General features: G+C 38.1%; 1 protein-coding gene across 2 annotated transcripts in view; it reads left to right on the forward strand.

The window, feature by feature from the left end:
* Cert1 (ceramide transporter 1) overlaps positions 1 to 17710 on the forward strand; it is a 99635-nt gene that overhangs the window by 38990 nt on the left and 42935 nt on the right. For both annotated transcript variants that reach the window (XM_055598454.1, XM_055598453.1), the window contains exon 4: positions 17287 to 17394. In XM_055598454.1, the coding sequence (XP_055454429.1) occupies positions 17287 to 17394 (108 nt within the window). The remainder of the gene's footprint in view (positions 1 to 17286; positions 17395 to 17710) is intronic.

A 17710-nucleotide genomic window follows, 5' to 3' on the forward strand; every position in this document is an offset into this window, starting at 1 on the left:
CCTTTATTGCCTGGCAGGTGTTCTTGATTCATTTGATATTGATGGCTGTATGGTAGCACTGAGGGAGAATATGTATTAGAATAAATAAATATGCCCCTGGGCTGATATTATTTTCATTATAAACAATCTATTAGTTTTGGACACATAAAACATATACATAATGGACAAAAGTAGGACTAGTGCTACAGATACCTGCATAACTCTTCAGTTCATGGCTGTTTAGTTTTTTGGTTGTTCATAATCCTACGTACGCCTCTGCTATGTTGAGGGATAAAAGGAATAATTAGGCACTTAAGCATATTGTTTTTAGAGCATCTTCAAATATAGGTGTTACTCCCAATTTACGTACAGAGGAAACATAAAGGATCGACCGTTCATTAGTGAGTCGGATGTTATCCAAAATCGGTACCCTAAATTGTTTACAATAGCCCCTCTGTTTCTAGTTAATTTCAACTTTTTCCATGGCTACATAGTTGAAAATCTTCCCCATATGTTAAATCTGACAAATCTTATTATATGTTTAAATCTGTACCACAAATTGTCTTCTTATGTGTATCTTACAGACTCCTGTAGTATTTTAATTACAAGAGGAAAAAATAGAAAAAAAGACTTTAATCTTAAAACTTAAACAATTACTATTTATGCTAGATGCAGTAGGTGACACATGCCTTAATCCCAGCACTTGAGGAGGCAGAGGCAGGATGATCTCTGTGAATTCAAGGCCAGCCTAGTCTGGAAAGTGAGTCCAGGACAGCAACACAGAGAAACCCTGTCTTGGGGAAAAAAAAATTACTAATTTTATGTATATTTTCCCTTCAATCCATTATTATTTATCCAGTACAAGTAATGACTTTGAACATCTGCAGTCCTTAGAAGACTTGCAGCTTCTAGGGTTAGGGTAAGTAGAAATGGTAGAATACTGTTAATTTTGGCTAGTTTCAGCCCTACAACAGTAGCAGGTACTCATCCTCAGTCTGGTAACTGTCAGCTGTGCACCTAGTTTGTGGGAGCAAGGCTGAGCACAAAGAACCCTTTTCTTACACTGTGGGGAATCTGTTTTGTGGTTTTATTGTTTGTTTGTTTTGTTTTTGCTCCTCTTTATTATAGCTTCAAGTAAAGAGGTTGTCAGTGGTTTTTGCATCCATAGCCCCACATTGTGGCAAATCTCTCCTCTTTCTTTTCAAGTGATCTTTTAAAAAAGTAATTATATTTATTGTTGTTTTGTGTGCACTGGTGTTTTCCCTGCATGTGTGTTGTGTGAAGGTGTCAGTCCCCTGGAACTAGAGTTACAGACAGTTGTGAGCTTCCATGTTGGTGCTGGGAATTGAACTCGGGTCCTCTGGAAGAAGAGCACATATTCTTAACCATTGAGTAGTCTCTCCTGCCCTTTGAAGTGATTTTCAATTCCATTCTCTCATTTATTGTGAGTTGTTTTTTTTTTTCTCCTTCTAGGGGCCAATAGTTTTTAAACTGTTGAGTATGTAAAGGAAATTAGAAAGTGACTTACATAGACAAGACACAGCACAGGCATAGAAAAGTTCTAAGAGATGTTACCTTCACACCTTAGTTTTAGCTCAGGCACAGAGATGCCTCTATGACAATAACACAAACACATAGTAGTATAGAGTAATAAAAAAAAAAAACTTGGAGGGAAGAATGTACAGTTGACAGAGTTGCCACATTGCTAGATTTAAATATTCTAGTTTGCAGCAGCAAAATCATGTGATTCATACAAAGAAACAAGAAAGGATGCTGTCCCTGAAAAAACCCTGAAGGTTAATCTGGCAGAGAAAAACATTAAAACAACTGCCTTCATGATGCTTTACAAACTAAAGGATAATATTAAGAGAATAGAATTACCAATAGAGAATCTAAAAAGAATTATAGAGATACTCTGTAGCTGAAACATGCAATATATGAAAAAAATCACCTGCAGACATGAAATTGAATATGACAGTAGAAATTTATCTGACTGGCAGAAAAGAAAAAGGTTGAAAGAAGTGAACAGAGAATACAGGACTCAGGGCTACTGTCACGCAGACCAACATACACATTGTGAGTTTGTACAGGGATAAAGGAAGAAAGGAATAAAACATCTCTTAAATTTGATTAAAGATAAATGTAATAAACATTTTTTTAGGAAGCCTGTGTATATATATTTTTTATTTTATTTTTATTAGTTACAGTTTATTCACTTTGTATCCCCCCTGTAACTCCCTCTCTCCTCCCCTCCCAGTCCCACCCTCCTCCTTTCCTACCCGTGTCCCTCTCCTAGTCCACTGATAAGGGAGGTCCTCTTCCCCTTCCCTCTGATCCTAGTCTATCAGGTTTCATCAGGAGTGGCTGCATTGTCTTCCTCTGTGGCCTGGCAAGGCTGTTCCCCCCTCAGGGTGAGGTGATCAAAGAGCAGGCCAATCAGTTCCTGTCAGAGACAGTCCCTGTCCCCATGTAATAAACATTTAAAAACTTGCAGTGAATTCCATGGTGAACACAAAGATGTGTATGTACCAAGACATACCATAATCAAACTTCCCCAAGCCAAAGAAACCTGAAAGCCACTAGAGAGAAACAATACATCACACACAAAGGATTCTCATTATTGGCAGATTTCTCATCAGATACTTTGGAGGCCAGAAGGAAGAGGCCTATATATATTCAGATCACTAAAAGGAAATGGCTATCAACTTATGATTTCTATACCTAGCAAATCTTACCTTCAAAAGTAAGAAAAATAGTAATAAATTCTATTATACCTGTGCTGTGTCTTGTCTGTGTAAGTCACTTTCTAATTTCCATTACATACTCAATAGTTTAAAAATTCTTAATTTTTATCATAAATTTTATCTGTGACTTTATTATTTGACTAAAACTCTAAGACATATTTATGGGATCCTTCAAGGTAAGATGTAAGCAAAACTATACCATAACTCAAAAGTCCTATGAAAAAATAAAGTTCACAACAAAGATAAAAAACATGGTGATTATAAAAGCTAACGTCATTATAAGAACAGTTTGTAATTGCTCCTTCTTTTCTACATAAAGACTGTTAACATCTTCCAAAAATTATTATTGGTCTTAAGGTCTAGTAGTATTGTGCCTCTATTAGGCTTCTTCTAAACAACAGAACTGATAGAATGAATACATATATCTTTTAAGAGGAGATTTATTAGATTGGCTTACCAAATGTAGTCTGTGTAGCTCAACAGTGGCTGCCTCAGACTGTGAGGTCGAGAATCAGGTAGTTGTTGAGCTTACAAGGTTGGATGTCTCAGCAGTCTTAATCTGACACTGGAGTCCTGCATTGGAATCCTGAAGAAGTTAGTTCTAATATCAGTGAAGGAATGCCATGGCAACAGGATAGATGAACTTGGCAGAAAGAATGAGGGCAAGCAAGCAAAAAGCAGTTTTCCTTCTTCCATGTCCTTTTATCTGGTCTGCTACTGATGAATACCACCCGTATTTATGGGGAGTCTTCCTGCTTAAGATAATCTGAGGAAGAAAATCCCTCCCAGAAGTGCCCCGAGTTTGGGTTTGAGTTGATTTTAGGTACAGTGAGTTGACAGCCAAGAGTGGTTATCACATCCACCGGTTTGTAATTTCATAGTGTTTTCTGTGTAAGATAATCAAGCTAATAGGAATTCTTGTTAGATTATCGCCACTTTAGGATGTTTACTGCAGTTTCATAGCCACAAAGAAAATAGTTATAAGAAATATAAGAAATAGGGGGACATAGCTTAATAAGATGCTTATCTAGCAGTGTAAGTCTCTAGGTTTGTTTTTCTAAAACCTCAAAGGAAAAAGAAGAAGGTATATAAAGAAAATTAAAAAATAAACATTATAAACATTTCTCCCAAATCAACTAAACAAAAGAACATAGTGACTCATGAAACATGGAACCAGAAAGAGGCAATAAGACACATAGGAAACAAATGGAAATGACAAATACTTTATCAATACTTATTTGAATTAAATTCATCACTGAAAAGAGAGATTGACAGAATGAAAAAAAAAAAAAAAAGACATATTTGGACTACTTGCGTTTGGCAAGGCAAACACTTTAGCTCCAAACACAAATCATGAAAGTACTGGGGAAGGGAAACTTCATCCAAATAGTAACCAATCAAAGTGGTTATATTTGTATCAGATTAAATAGACTTTAAGTCAAACCAGTTCACAGGAGACAAAGAGGATGTTATATGTTATCAAAAGGCCTACCTCACAATAATAAGATATCCTAATTATATCTACACACCTATTAGCTGAACATCAAAATACATGCAACAAAAACTAACAATTGAAGGGAAAACCATATTTCTGTATTAATAATAGAAAATATCAACACCCCCCAAGAAAATATCTGTACCCACTTTGAGTAGTGGGGTAGACAAAGTAAGCATAGTGAAGAGACAGATCTAACACATAATATGTATACTTTTCAGTTATGTCTGGAAAATTCTCTAGAACAGGTCATGTGTTAATAATTCTATGTCTTCTTAGATTAAAAAATGACATACAAAGCATCCTATCTAATCACATCAGAGTAGACCTGAAATTCATAACAAAAATGAAAATTAAATAACACACTCTCAGACAAGCAATGAACAGAAGAATAAATCACAAGGAAAATGAGAGGACACTTAAAGACAAAGTGAAACATACCAAAATTAATGTTTAGAAAGAAAGGTATATCTATAAAGTTCTGAAAACAAAAAAAGATTACAAAGAAACAAACTAATTTTACAACCTGAGCACAGAGCCAGCAGAAGAATTAAAACAATAACAACAACAACAGAAAGGGGAGGGGGGTCACATGTTTAGAGTAGAAAAACAAAAATCATTGAAACTGCATGCTTTCTCTTAGCAAAGATTGACAGACCTTCAGCATTATCATAGGGATAACAGGAGAACTTTAAGAATAAAAATGAAAAAGATCATTGCTACTAGTTTACAAAAAGTATTTTAGGACAATACTACAAAAAATGACTTTGGTAACCTAGCTAAAAATCAACAAATTACAAACATACGATAGTTTGAATGAGAACGATGCCCCCATAGGCTCAGGTACTTAAGCACCAATTAGGGACACTTTTTGGGGAGATGGTATAGCCTTGCTAGAGAAAGCACATCATGATGTGTGGGCCAGACTTTTGAGTTTATAACCTTGCCCCACCTCCAGCTCTGCATTTGTCAGTGTTCTCTAAAGGAATGGAACTGATAGAATGAGTAGTGAATCAGAACAGATCGTTGCAGACCAAAGTAGAAGATGTCATATGGTAATAATGTGTGTGTGTGCGTGTGTGTGTGTGTGTATGTATGTATGTGCGTGTGTCTAAGTGTGTGTAGCAGCAGACGATCAGAATACACTAAATGAAAACAAATGATTGAAAAAATTCAGAGAATGGAAAACATAAAAAGTAGATTTACTAGAGTGGCTTATAGGCTATTCCTGTTTCAGGTAGTCTAACAATTGTTCTCCCCACCAGAAAGAGCCCAAATTCCTGTAGTTGTTCAGTCCATGAGACTGAATGTTGAGGCAGTCCAATCTGGTGCTAGAGCCCTGCAGGACTTACTGAGTGCTGCTGAGCTTCAGTTTTTGGAATCCCAAAGATGTAGGTTCTGATACCAGTGAAGAAGTACCTGAGCAACAACATATATGAACTTGCCAGTGGCAGTAAGAGCAAACTGGCAAGAAGCAAAACTTCCTTCTTCAGTGTCCTTTTATATGTGGGCTTCCCCCAGGTGTGGCCCAGGTTTAGGGTAGGTCTTTTCAAATTAAAACAAAACAAACCCTTCTCATAGGCATGCCCAGCTGCCTGGGTGTTAGTTGATTTCAGATAAAGTCAACTTGACAAACAGGATTATTCATTACACTCTCAACTTTCTGTGTGTGGTTGAAAATAGGCTCTGTCAGTGTCCTGAATTGGTTGCCTGTTAACCATGCCTTTCTCGCCATTATGGATCCTCAGGAACTGTAAGTCAGATGAAACACTTTCATGTACAGCTTGATTTAGGTCATAATGTTTCATCACAGCAACACAAAGCAACCAGTCGGGAAGTTGTTGTCAGGAATGGCTTGTTGTGAATAACTTGTGTTTGTTGAAGGCATGTGGATGAGTTTGGAACTCTGAACTAGAAAAATGCAATTGAAAGTTGTAAGCAGAGCTTATTGCTGCCATTCTGTTAGGTACCTGGAAGAATTGAAATGAATTGAAAAGATGGAAGCCTGAACCATGCTATTTCAAAGGGAAGCAAGGACTATATTAGAAACTGGGCTAGAGGACATTTGTGTGGAGTTTTAGTAAAGAATCTCCCTGCTAAGACTAGACTCTGGGTACTAAGACCTTCCCTGAGGCTAAATTAAAAAGTAATTTTTGGGGGCAAGGAAATTCCAAGATAACATAATATATCAGGTTTGTGGCATTGTTATTACAGTTCTTATGCAATGAAATACAATGAAAAATGGGACAGAAAGAAATACAAAATGTATAGTTTAGAGAGAAAAAGAACACTAGGAAGCTTAGTGTTACAACTAAGGCACCTGCTTTGAGCCTGTAACTGTTAATGAGATTGGCACCATTAAGGTAAGGTCTTGCACTCTCCACTGAAACAATGGGAAGGGTGCCCTCTTGGCAAGACCACCCAGCTAGGCTTCCAGCTTGTGAAAAGAAATCCCAAGAAAGCACTTGCTTCAAGATAAGAAAAAGCTGCTGCTAATGTGGTCAAATAGGGTGAGTGTCTGTTCTAAGCTGGCAGCCAAAGTTGACTGCACTGGCTTTGGAAGTATGAAAAACACAAGAATGAGGGTGTCGTAGGTTCTTCCTTCTAGGTTTCAGAGATGCTGAGGCCAGGCAACATGCGTCCATACAGAGGCCCTAAGAGATCACTGGGTGGAATTTTGAAAGCAAAGCCTGGCACACTTCAGAAATAGGATTTGAAGGAATCAAACTGGAACTGGCCTGGAAGCCTTCCTGAATGGTGACTCTCATCGTTTTGGAAGGTGCTGTGCAGGTACCAAGCTAAAGGACAATAGTCCTACTCAGCTGTGGAAAGTCTGTGAACCAAGCAATGACTGGACCAGCAAGATATCCACAGTAGTACAGTAGTGGTAGAATTACCTTGGGGATAACCAACAACTATCTAATAGGACTTCAGTCCTATTCAGTAGGAAGGAATTTTGACAGATGCTGAAAAACTAGCCAGCTGCTGGAGAGATCATAGATCCCAGAGGAGATCCTACTGTTTTCAGGTTCTGAAAACAAGATAATTTCTGTTTTTTAAGTACTTATACATACATAAAAATTAAGTATAGCCCTCACCCCTCTTTTACATAAGAAGCCAAACGAAGGCATGGGATCCCCTGGGACTGGAATTACACATGGTTGTTAGCCACCATGTTGGGTATTGGGAATCGAACTTGTGTCCTACTGAGCAGCCAGTGCTTCTAATTGCTAAGCTAATTCTCCAGCCTGAAATGTGGTCATTTAAATGAGAAATGTCCCCCATAGGCTTCACATATTTGAACACTTGGTCTCTCATTAGTGGTGCTATTTAGGAATATTATAGAACCTTTAACAACTCTACACAATATCAGTTACATTCTGAAAAGGAATAACAAAAATTTAATTTATAATAGTATCACAAAGAATTAGCAGAAGTACTTAGTCTTGAACATTGAAGACTGTCAAAAGAAATGAAAGGGGTGCTAGCGATCTGTCTGTGAAAAGCACTTGCTGGTTTTTGTGAAGGACTGGAGTAGAACTACTGGAAATGTTCTCTACATCACAGTGTCTTTCTTGATATACAGTTACAAGTTTAGTATCCCTGAAGTGTTTGTAGCACTTACATTTATAGGAATTGTAGTTTTCAAAATTATAGAATGCATGACAGATGCCTGAATGTGTTAATGAACAGATGTGTTCAGGTGGTATATGCCAAAGAAGATAGGATAAAATATTCCTGTCTTACTTATTTTTGTATTGCTGTAAAGAGACACTATGACCAAGGTAACTTATAAATGGAAGCATTTAATTTTGAGGGCTTGCTTACAATTTCAAAAAGTTGATCTGTGAACCTGACAGGAAGCATGTTGCAGGCAGGCATGGTGCTGGAGCAGTAGCTGCGAGCTGACATCCTGATTGACAGGCAGGAGGCAGAGAGCTTAAGACAGCCTAGCATGTATTTAGGAAACTCCAAAGGCCACTACTACTGGATACTTCCTAATCCCTCCTGAAACGTTCTACCAACTAGGCACAGAGTACTCAAATAGATGATCCTATGAGGGCCATTCTCTTTTTAAAAATTCTTATTATTTAATCACTTTATAGCCTGATCCCAGCCCTCTCCACCTCTCCTCTCACTCCTACTCTCACACCCAGCTCTGCCAACTCCCCCACTGTCCCCCCTCCTGAGAGAAGGGGAGACCCCACAGGGGTACCAAGCAACCCTGGTGCCTCAAGTCAGAGCAGGATCCTTTCCCATGGAGGCCTGACAAGGTAGCCCAGACAGGGGGAGAGGATCCAACGGCAGGCCCATGGCTATCATAGTTGAAGTGTTGCTGCAGACAGGTGTATAATAAATTAGTTGTAGTTATTCTGTATATTAATTAAATTCAGGAAATTAATAAAGCAGTTTTCTTTAGCCCGCTTGTTCCCCAATGGTTGACACAGAGAGACATTTATTATTAAGCTGTAGGTACTGTGCTGGACAGGTTCTCAGTTATTCTAATCTTTTTTTTTTTTTTTTAAATTAGGAAATATAGTTTTATCACATAAAAATTCAGAAATATCTCCTTTCATCGTTTAACAAAACTTTTTTTTAAATCTTTTATTATTATTATTATTTTTTATTAATTACACTTTATTCATTTTGTATCCCCCCATAAGCCCCTCCCTCCTCCCCTGCCGATCCCACCCTCCCTCCCCTTTCTGCATGCATGCCACTCCCCAAGTCCACTGATAGGGGAGGTTCTCCTCTTCTTTCTGATCTTAGTCTATCAGTTCTCATCAAAAGTGGCTGCATTGTCCTCTACTGTGGCCTGGTAAGGCTGCTCCCCCCTCAGGGGGAAGTGATCAACGAGCAGGCCAATCAGATTATGTCAGAGGCAGTCCCTCTTCCCATTACTATGTAACCCACTTGGACACTGAACTGCCATGGGCTACACCTGTGCAGGGGTTCCAGGTCATCTCCACAAATAGTCCTTGGTTGGAGTATGAGTCTCTGGGAAGTTCCCTGTGTTCAAATTATCTTGTTCTGTTGCTCTGCTTGTGGAGTTCCCGTTCCCTCCAGCTCTTACTATTCTAATCTTACTACCCTTAAAACCCACATAAAAGCCAATCAATCACTTGCCAAGCTGATGACTTCCAGTGACTTCTGGTCCATCAGTATGTCCTCATAGCACACTTCCCTTCACCTCCTTCCTTTCTCCTTCTCTTTCCTCACCTCTCTCCTGCTACATATTCTGCCCTTCTCCTTGAGGTCTTCCAACCACAAGCTAGGGAACCTAAACTACCTACCTCTCTTCTGCCCAGTCAGAGGCTTCAGCATCTTTATTAGCCAAGGAGGGGTAACTAGGGAGCATTCCTTATATCACATGGATAAAGGATATAGTTCAGCACACATAACAATGTTTGTGGCAGGGCAGTAACCAGGTCTCAGGGCACTGAAATTGGCATCTGAAAACATAGTGCACAAGACCCTCTTACAGGAAGGCTTGCCGGCAGGCATAGATACTGGAGTGGTGACTGAGACCTTGCATCCTGATCCAGAGGAAGGACGCAGAGATCTCCAGATTGAGCCTGGAATATGTTTAGGAAACGTCAAAGCCCACCCCTTATGGCATGCCTTCTCCAAAAATCCCACATATCCTAATTCTTCCTAAAACAGTTCCACCAGTAGGGACCAAGCACTCAAATTTATGAGCCTATGGAGACCACTATCATTCAAACCACCACAATTCCCAAATTAATAGAGGAAATTTAACTACTGAAAGAAAAGAAAGGGAGGGAAGGAGATGGGGCTGGATTGCTGATTCAGAAGTGCTTCCTCCTCTTGCAGAACATTTAACTTTGGTTCCCAGCACCCACATCTGACAGTTCACAACTGCCTACAATTCTAGCTAGCTTCAATAGATCCAACACCTGGCCTCCACAGTTGCCTGTACATACAAGGTGTTAACACACAAATACACACATATACATAAACAAAAATACTTTTTTAAAAAAGTAAAAAAAAAAAAAGATACAAAAGGCAACGTGTAGTCTATGTGTAATTTAATATTGTTACAATTTTCTGTTTACAAAAATGGGCTGTCTAATGCAGTGCTTTCAAATGCCTCATATTTTTGTGTAGAAATAAAAAATCTATGCAACATTTATTTGGAGCCTGGAAAGACTCCATATTACCAAAATAATCTTTAAAATGAACTGAAGTACACAGGATGAGGTGGTGCATGCCTGTGATCCCAGTGCTTGGGAGGCAGAGGCAGGCGGATCTCTGTGAGGCCAGCCTGGTCTACAGAGAAAATTCTAGGACAGCCAGGCTACACAGAGAAACCCCGTCTTGAAAAGCCAAAAACAAACAAACAAAAACCCCAAAAAGCTGAAGTAGAGAAATCCTTCTTGGTTATCAAAACTTCACTACAGAGTCATAGTAATCAAAATATTTGGTCACCTGCTTCATAACAAATTTGAAAGATGAGCTCAACATGGACCAGAATCTAGTTGGTATGTCTGACCCACAGACCATAGGCTGCATGCATGCAGCTATGAATGTGACCCAACACCAAATATTAAACACTTCAGTTACATTTTGAGATTTATTTTGTGGCTTTGTTTTTTTTTTTTAACTCATAAGTGGGAGCTTTGTAGGTGACTGAAAGTGTTATATTGTGATGTCAAAGGTTGGGCATCCTTGAAGGAAATGCCTAAAATCATCATGAAAACTTGGCAAAATGTATACAACATTGGTCCTGGCAGTCATTTATTAGGTGTGACTCCAAAGTTTCAGGCAACAAAAGCAAACAAATGCAAGTTCACCATGATGAAAGTTGACATTAGCTTCATTAAAGCACTCTTCATACAGCAGAAGATCTAATAGTTGGAAAGCATGTTCTGATAATATCCATATTGCACAGAGAGCTTCTAAAACTTAACTGCAGCATCAAAAACAGTTGAGAAATGGACTAAGGACTCTTAGTGATTGTCTTAGGGTTTCATTTCTGCAAAGATATACCATGACCAAGGCAACTTTTATAAAGAAAAACATTTAATTGGGGCTGGCTTACAGTTCAGAGGTTTAGTCCATTATCACTTTATTGGGAAGCATGGTAGCGTGCAGGCAGACATGGTTCTAGAGGAGCTGAGTGTTGTATATCTTGCTCCTCAGGCAGCAGAAGCCTGTGTGCCACCCTAGGCATAGCCTGAGCACAGGAGACCTCAAAGCCCATTCTCCACAGTGACCTACGTCCTCTCACAATCCCACTCCTACTTCAACAAGGCCACACCCAATAGTGCTACTTCCCTGGGCCAAACATTCAAACATGTGAACCTATTCAAACCTCCACGGTAGTCATTAAAGAACATTTGTGACGGTCAGTGTCTATGTAGACACACTTAGACCTGGGATTGTGGTTGTCGTGTTTGGACAGGGAGAAATGCTAACTTGCTATTTAACAGATACAGAATTTCCGTTTCACAGGATTGTTTATACAGTAATGTGGCTGTATATCGTGTCTGTGCACTTACAAACGTTCACTCTGATTCATATTTCAAAACAAGAAATAAACCTAGAAATACATGCTAGAATAAAAGACTTACTGTATTACTAATATACAATATTTAAAAGAATGGATAGTAATTGAAAAGAGGTTAACATTTTATGTAATTGTGTATCTGCTGTTATACACAGTTATATCAGACTTTATAAATACCATGCTAAAGCTCCTATAGGAAAGAGTGAGATCAGCAATATTTAAACAAGAAGTGAAAGAAGCAAGAACTCTAGGAGGACAAAACCAAAGCAGTTAGAAAGCTCTATCCAGTCTACATTCTCCCCAGTCCACTGGCTTAGGATTCTTTTGCTCTTCCTGAGGAGAAATTGTAGATAAACAAAAAAGACACCGAGTGGACAAGAATACTGGTCTCATTGCTTTTGCTTCCTTCATTGTCTGACAGTACCAAGTTGTCACAGTAGTAGGAAGCAACAGCAGCAAGAGATACCCTCTTAATTAGTTACCCCTTACAGGCCTTGCATATTGGCACTCTAAGTCCTGGAAGTGTTGCAGCACCCATACACGCCTTGAGCATTAGGATCCAGGGTCCTTGTAGCAGCCTGTCATACAGCACTTGGTTCTTTTCTTTCTCATTATATATAGTCTTTTACCAGCTCTTGTCTTTCCCTCACCCCTTTCCTCTGTCTTTCCCTATTTGCTCCCCCCAACCCCTGCCGTCATTTCCTGTCCTTTCCCTGCCCAAGTATGCCTTCAGCTGTTCACTTGTCAGTCCGCCAGGATTTCCCATACATGCCTTTGGGAGTCTGGAGTACAGCACCAGGGTACCTGGACACACGTTAAGCATAGGCACAGGAATCTGGAATTGAATCCCAGCTCTATAAAGTCATCTGTAAATTAGTGTAGCAGTATATTGCTATCCCATGCAAAGGAGTTAAATGAGATAATAATGCGTGTATAACTCATCATGCTAGTACAAAACAACCCTAACTCTTTGCTTTTAGTATGATTTTCAGCGTAGCTTTCTGGAATGAATGTGTTAAAACATACTTTTAAAAAAGATTTATACTTTTTTTATGTGAGGGTGGGATATGACATGTTACTGAAGGGGCTATTGGAAGCCAGAATAGGACCTCTGGTCCCTGAAGCTGGAGGTAGGATAGTTTCTGACGTCTGAAGCATCTGCCTAGCCATTCATACCCACTGTGAGTCTCATAAGCTTTGCCTTCATACAGGAAGGTGGCACACTGATTGATGTTGCAATTAGGTTGCTTGGGCTTTAGAATTTTAATTTCAGAAAAAGTCCTATATTTTGACGTTAATACTTTTGTATTTTCTCCTTTTCTATAATTAATGATTGCTAATTTTGACACCATATGGAAATTAATTTTTGCCTAAGTTTCTTTGCTGTGCATGCTAGAAATTGTTAATAGGAAAAATAATTTAAAAGATAATGCTTTAAATTTTTAAATCCTATATTTGGTGTATTTATATGCCACTTTTAGGGTTTTAGATGGGTTAATGATGCAAAATAATATTTAAATTTATCTCCCATATAGTTAAACTATTAGTATATTTAAGAGAGTTAAGTTTTTAGGAATTTCTACTATTTTAAGTTCATAGCTTTGAACTATATGCTTTTAGTTATAATATTCTGAAGTGTAAAAATCCCAAGCACATGGGATAAAGGAATTAGTCTAAAGGTTACTGTTGTGCTTTGACCAGCAATAACCCCTGTCAGCTTTCCAAGCATACTATTTGAATGGTGTGCCAATGCCTCCCTCTACTGGACAGAGGAGATTGTTTTGTTTTCTTTGGTTTGCCAGGTTTTGGGGATTTGTTCCTTTTTGTAAGGAACGAATGTTTTAATATAATAAAGGTATGGTCTCATTACCATAATATTTAGAGATAAACCTTGTTTTGTATATGATGTTTTTAATATATATCCTTAGCCAGACAACATTTTATATCTGTGTAAAGCATGTTCAGGAATACTCCTGCTTTTAAACTCTGGACAACCTGAGAAGGAAGAGGTTTTTGTTGCAGAATGGTAAAAGGGGAGTCTTTTTTTTTTTTTTAACTTTGTTGATTCTTTGTGAATTTCAAATTGTGCACCCAAATTCTACCCATCTTCCAGTCCCTCCATATCCACTCTTTGCCCTTGTAACATCTTCTGAGAAGAGGGAGGTGGGCGTCTTTAGAGCAAATATTTTGAAAAAGAAAGGCGTTTCTATGGTAACTATTTGACTTCCCGGTTAGTAGTCTTAGGTACAGTTTGGTGTTTTAAAAATATTCATGGGTAGGTAGTTAAAGGTTGTGAGTTAAGCTTCTTTCATGTAGAATAAGAGTGAGATTAAGAAAAAGACCAGCCTTCCGTTCCAGGATTAGCCCCAAACTACACCAATGGTTATAACACTGCATGGTGGCTATGATTCCTCCCATTTCCATCTACTTCTGCCATACTCTCTCTGCTTTCAAAAACAGATATTTCAAGTTCGAATTAACATTGTTGCTTCATTATATTAAAATAATTCCTGTTCATTTAGAATTTTTATTGGTCTCACTGAAAAAGTTTTCTTTTTATGTTGACATCTTTGATTTCACTTGAAAGAAATACAAAACTAACTTAGAGCACTATGAATGTGTATTAAAGTGTCAGTAGCTCTTTCTTTATTATGTGACTGTTCTTGATATTTTATTCTGCAGCTTTCATTTTTGTTAAAACTATTGCAGTTACAGATCTAGGGCAGCGGATCTTCCTCATTATTTACATTGAATAACGATGAAATTGAGATTTCTTTGTTTACTGTATTGTCTTTTTTCTTGGACTGATTTCCATAATTTATCATGGCGTTTATTTAAGGGAAACTATTAAGAGTTAAAACAGATACTCAAATCATAATAAGCGTCCATTTATTATTCATGACCTAGCATATACTGCACCAGCATTGTAATAGAATTTGTTTTATCATGACCTTGTAGCTAGATGATGTTGCCTGTTTTAAGATAATGGAACTTGGAGAAAGTATAAAAAGCTATCGTGTAAGAAATTGTTAGTAAAGCTTTTCTTGTTTTGATTTGTTTCAAGGCCGTCAAAAGCATCACTAACAAACTTGTTCTGTACCAGACTTCTGGGTGTGAGCAAGTAAATGGGAAGGGTGGGTGCATTTCAAGGCCAAGGTGTTGAATTTTGAATATTTTAAAAGGAAGTGTCCAAAATTTGGCTGTTAATTGTAGAGAGCTGTGTTTTACTTAATGTCTCTCTCGTAGATATGCGAGTTACTTAATTTCTGAAAGTTCTTACCTTTTTTTTTTTTTTTTTTTTTTTTTTGGCTGTTATAGAGAGATTTTTCTTATTTCTAATTGCAGTCCTTGGCCATTACCAAACTCACACTATTAAAATGTAGAAACACTAAACTTACAAGTTAGCATTCTTGTAAAAGGAAAAAAGACTTAAACTGCTTTACATGAAAGTGCCTCACAGAGCACCTTTGCTGTAGGACTTCCAGAGGATCTCATCATATGACGGTTCTTACTCTGTGAGATATAATCTCTGAAATTACAGTTTCTTTTTGGTGTGATTCTGTGATACTGGAATCAGCTTACAGTTTTAGGAGCCCATTTATATTCTTAAATTACACTGATCTTTAGTCACAGTTTGCATTTTGATAAATAGACATCCCTAAAATTTCTTCTCTCTTTTTATGGTCATTACTTACACTCTGTACCCTGACATCTCCTCTCACAGTTTTGCTCTGTGCATGCATGTGTGTGTTGTCATCATTGTTATTTTATAGCAAGACCCTGTCTCAGTGGAAAGCATGAAAAGGGAAGGTAGAGGACATAGGGAAGGAAAGGGAAGTTTGAAAAGAAATTTAGTGACTGGGATTAAAATAAGATACATAATAGAGCTTTTGTTTCTTTGTTTTTAGTATTAATGTTTTGAAAACCTATATGATTTCCCTCCATTTAAATAAAGTACATATGTTTAAAGCCATATTAGGTACAATGTGATGTTCCATCAAATCATACAGTACAGAGCCTGGATTGTTTTCAATAAAAGCATTTGATTTACCGTAATTTATTTTATTATTTATTCTATTTTTTGGGTATGAGTGTTCTACCTGCATATAAGTATATGTATCAGATGTGTGCCTAGTGACTATGGAGATCAAAAGAGGGTATTGGATCCCCTAATACTGAAGTTACAGAGGGTTGTAAGCCACCATGTGGGTGCTGAGAATTGAATCCTGGGCCCTCTGCAAAAGCAACAAGTGTTCTTAAACTACTGTTTAGACGTGGTAATCAGATCCAAAATCTTTGGTTCCAGGGACTTGGAAATTTTCCAAATAGCTAAGTGCTTTGACAATATTACGAGTGTTTGGTTGAGAACAGAATGTAAAATGGTTGTTATGAAAGGTATCAAAACTGGATGTGGGTAGTGCATACCTGTGATCCAGCACTCAGGGAGGTAGAGGCAGGCAGATCTCTGTGAGCTTGAAGGCAGCCTGGTCTACAAAGTGAGCCCTGGGCAGCCAGGACTACACAGAGAAACCCTGTCTTAAAAATCCAAAAAAAAAAAAAAAAAAAAGGAAAGGGAAGGAAAGAAGAAAGAAAGAAAAAGATTGGTATCAAGCTCATTAAAATGAAAAAATCTGTGACAGTGCAGGGTCTCAGTTACCCTCCATGACATAGTGGACTAGCAAAGCTGAACTTTTCTTTGTGTCATGAACTGTCAAGGTAACTAAAAAAAACCCAAACATTTACAGTTTGCTTTTAGAAAGCTCTAAGCCAAGGAGCAGTTGTTAAATATAAGCTATTAGAATTTGATGCCAAGCCTAAAATTATAGTGTAATGAGAGTGTTTGAAAATACAGAGACAACGGCTGGAAAGACGAGATGGCTCAGCAGTTGAGAGAACATTCTGCCCTTCAGAGGGCCTGAGTTCAGTTTCCAGTACCCATGAGAGGCAGCACACAACCACAACTCAAGATTGGGAGCCTCTGGCCTTTGTGGGTGCTTGTGCTCACATGCACATACCCAGACAGGGATGTGCACGTGCCCACACACAGATACAGACACACATACTCAAAAGTAATACAAAATCTTTTTAAAAAGAAACCACAGATAAACTGAGCTAATAAAGCAGTTTTACTGGAACATTGTATTTGTGCTGTGACATGGAAATGACTTGCCACAAAAGGACATTAGCACTCTTTCTCAAACATTTCCACATTTTCCTCTTCCTCACTAGAACCTTTCCCCAGCTTCTGCTCACCACTGTCCTCTTTCTTTATGAATTTGGCCAGTTGATCCTATTATTAAATAACTTGTTTCACCTGTTGGCACAACATGTGGCATTATAAATTGAAAGTTCAATCAAGACTGGAAAGGTATTGTTTGATTGGTGGATTGGCTGCTTCGTATGTAAATCCAGATTGGTAATTACTATTATAAAAGCCTGACTGACTTTTGTATCTTCTTAAATATTTCTATTTAAAATTTTTCATGTAGACTTTATTATTATTATTATTATTATTATTATTATTATTATTATTTTAGACTGAATCAGGATATGGATCTGAGTCCAGCTTACGTAGACATGGCTCAATGGTGTCACTGGTGTCTGGAGCAAGTGGCTATTCTGCTACTTCCACATCTTCATTCAAGGTTTGTGATTATTATGCTTTAAGGCAATGTCGTGTGAGCACAACTTGAGTTTTTGTTTTTTTTGTGTTTTTTTGTTTGTTTGTTTGGTTGGTTGGTTGGTTGGTTGGTTTTTGTTTTTCAAGACAGGATTTTTCTTTGAGGCCTTGGCTGTCGTGGACTTGCTTTGTAGAGCAGGCTGGCCTCATAGAGATCTGCCTAGCTCTGCTTTCACTGTCCCCGCCTGGCTTCAATTTATGTTTTTTATTTATTTGTATATGTATGTTTGCCTTTGTGTGTGTGTGTGTGTGTGTGTGTGTGTGTGTGTGTGTGTGTGTGT

The sequence above is a fragment of the Psammomys obesus genome, unplaced genomic scaffold (genome assembly GCF_907164565.1).
Source record: "Psammomys obesus unplaced genomic scaffold, mPsaObe1.curated_primary_1811, whole genome shotgun sequence".
In the NCBI taxonomy this organism is placed as follows: Eukaryota; Metazoa; Chordata; class Mammalia; order Rodentia; family Muridae; genus Psammomys; species Psammomys obesus.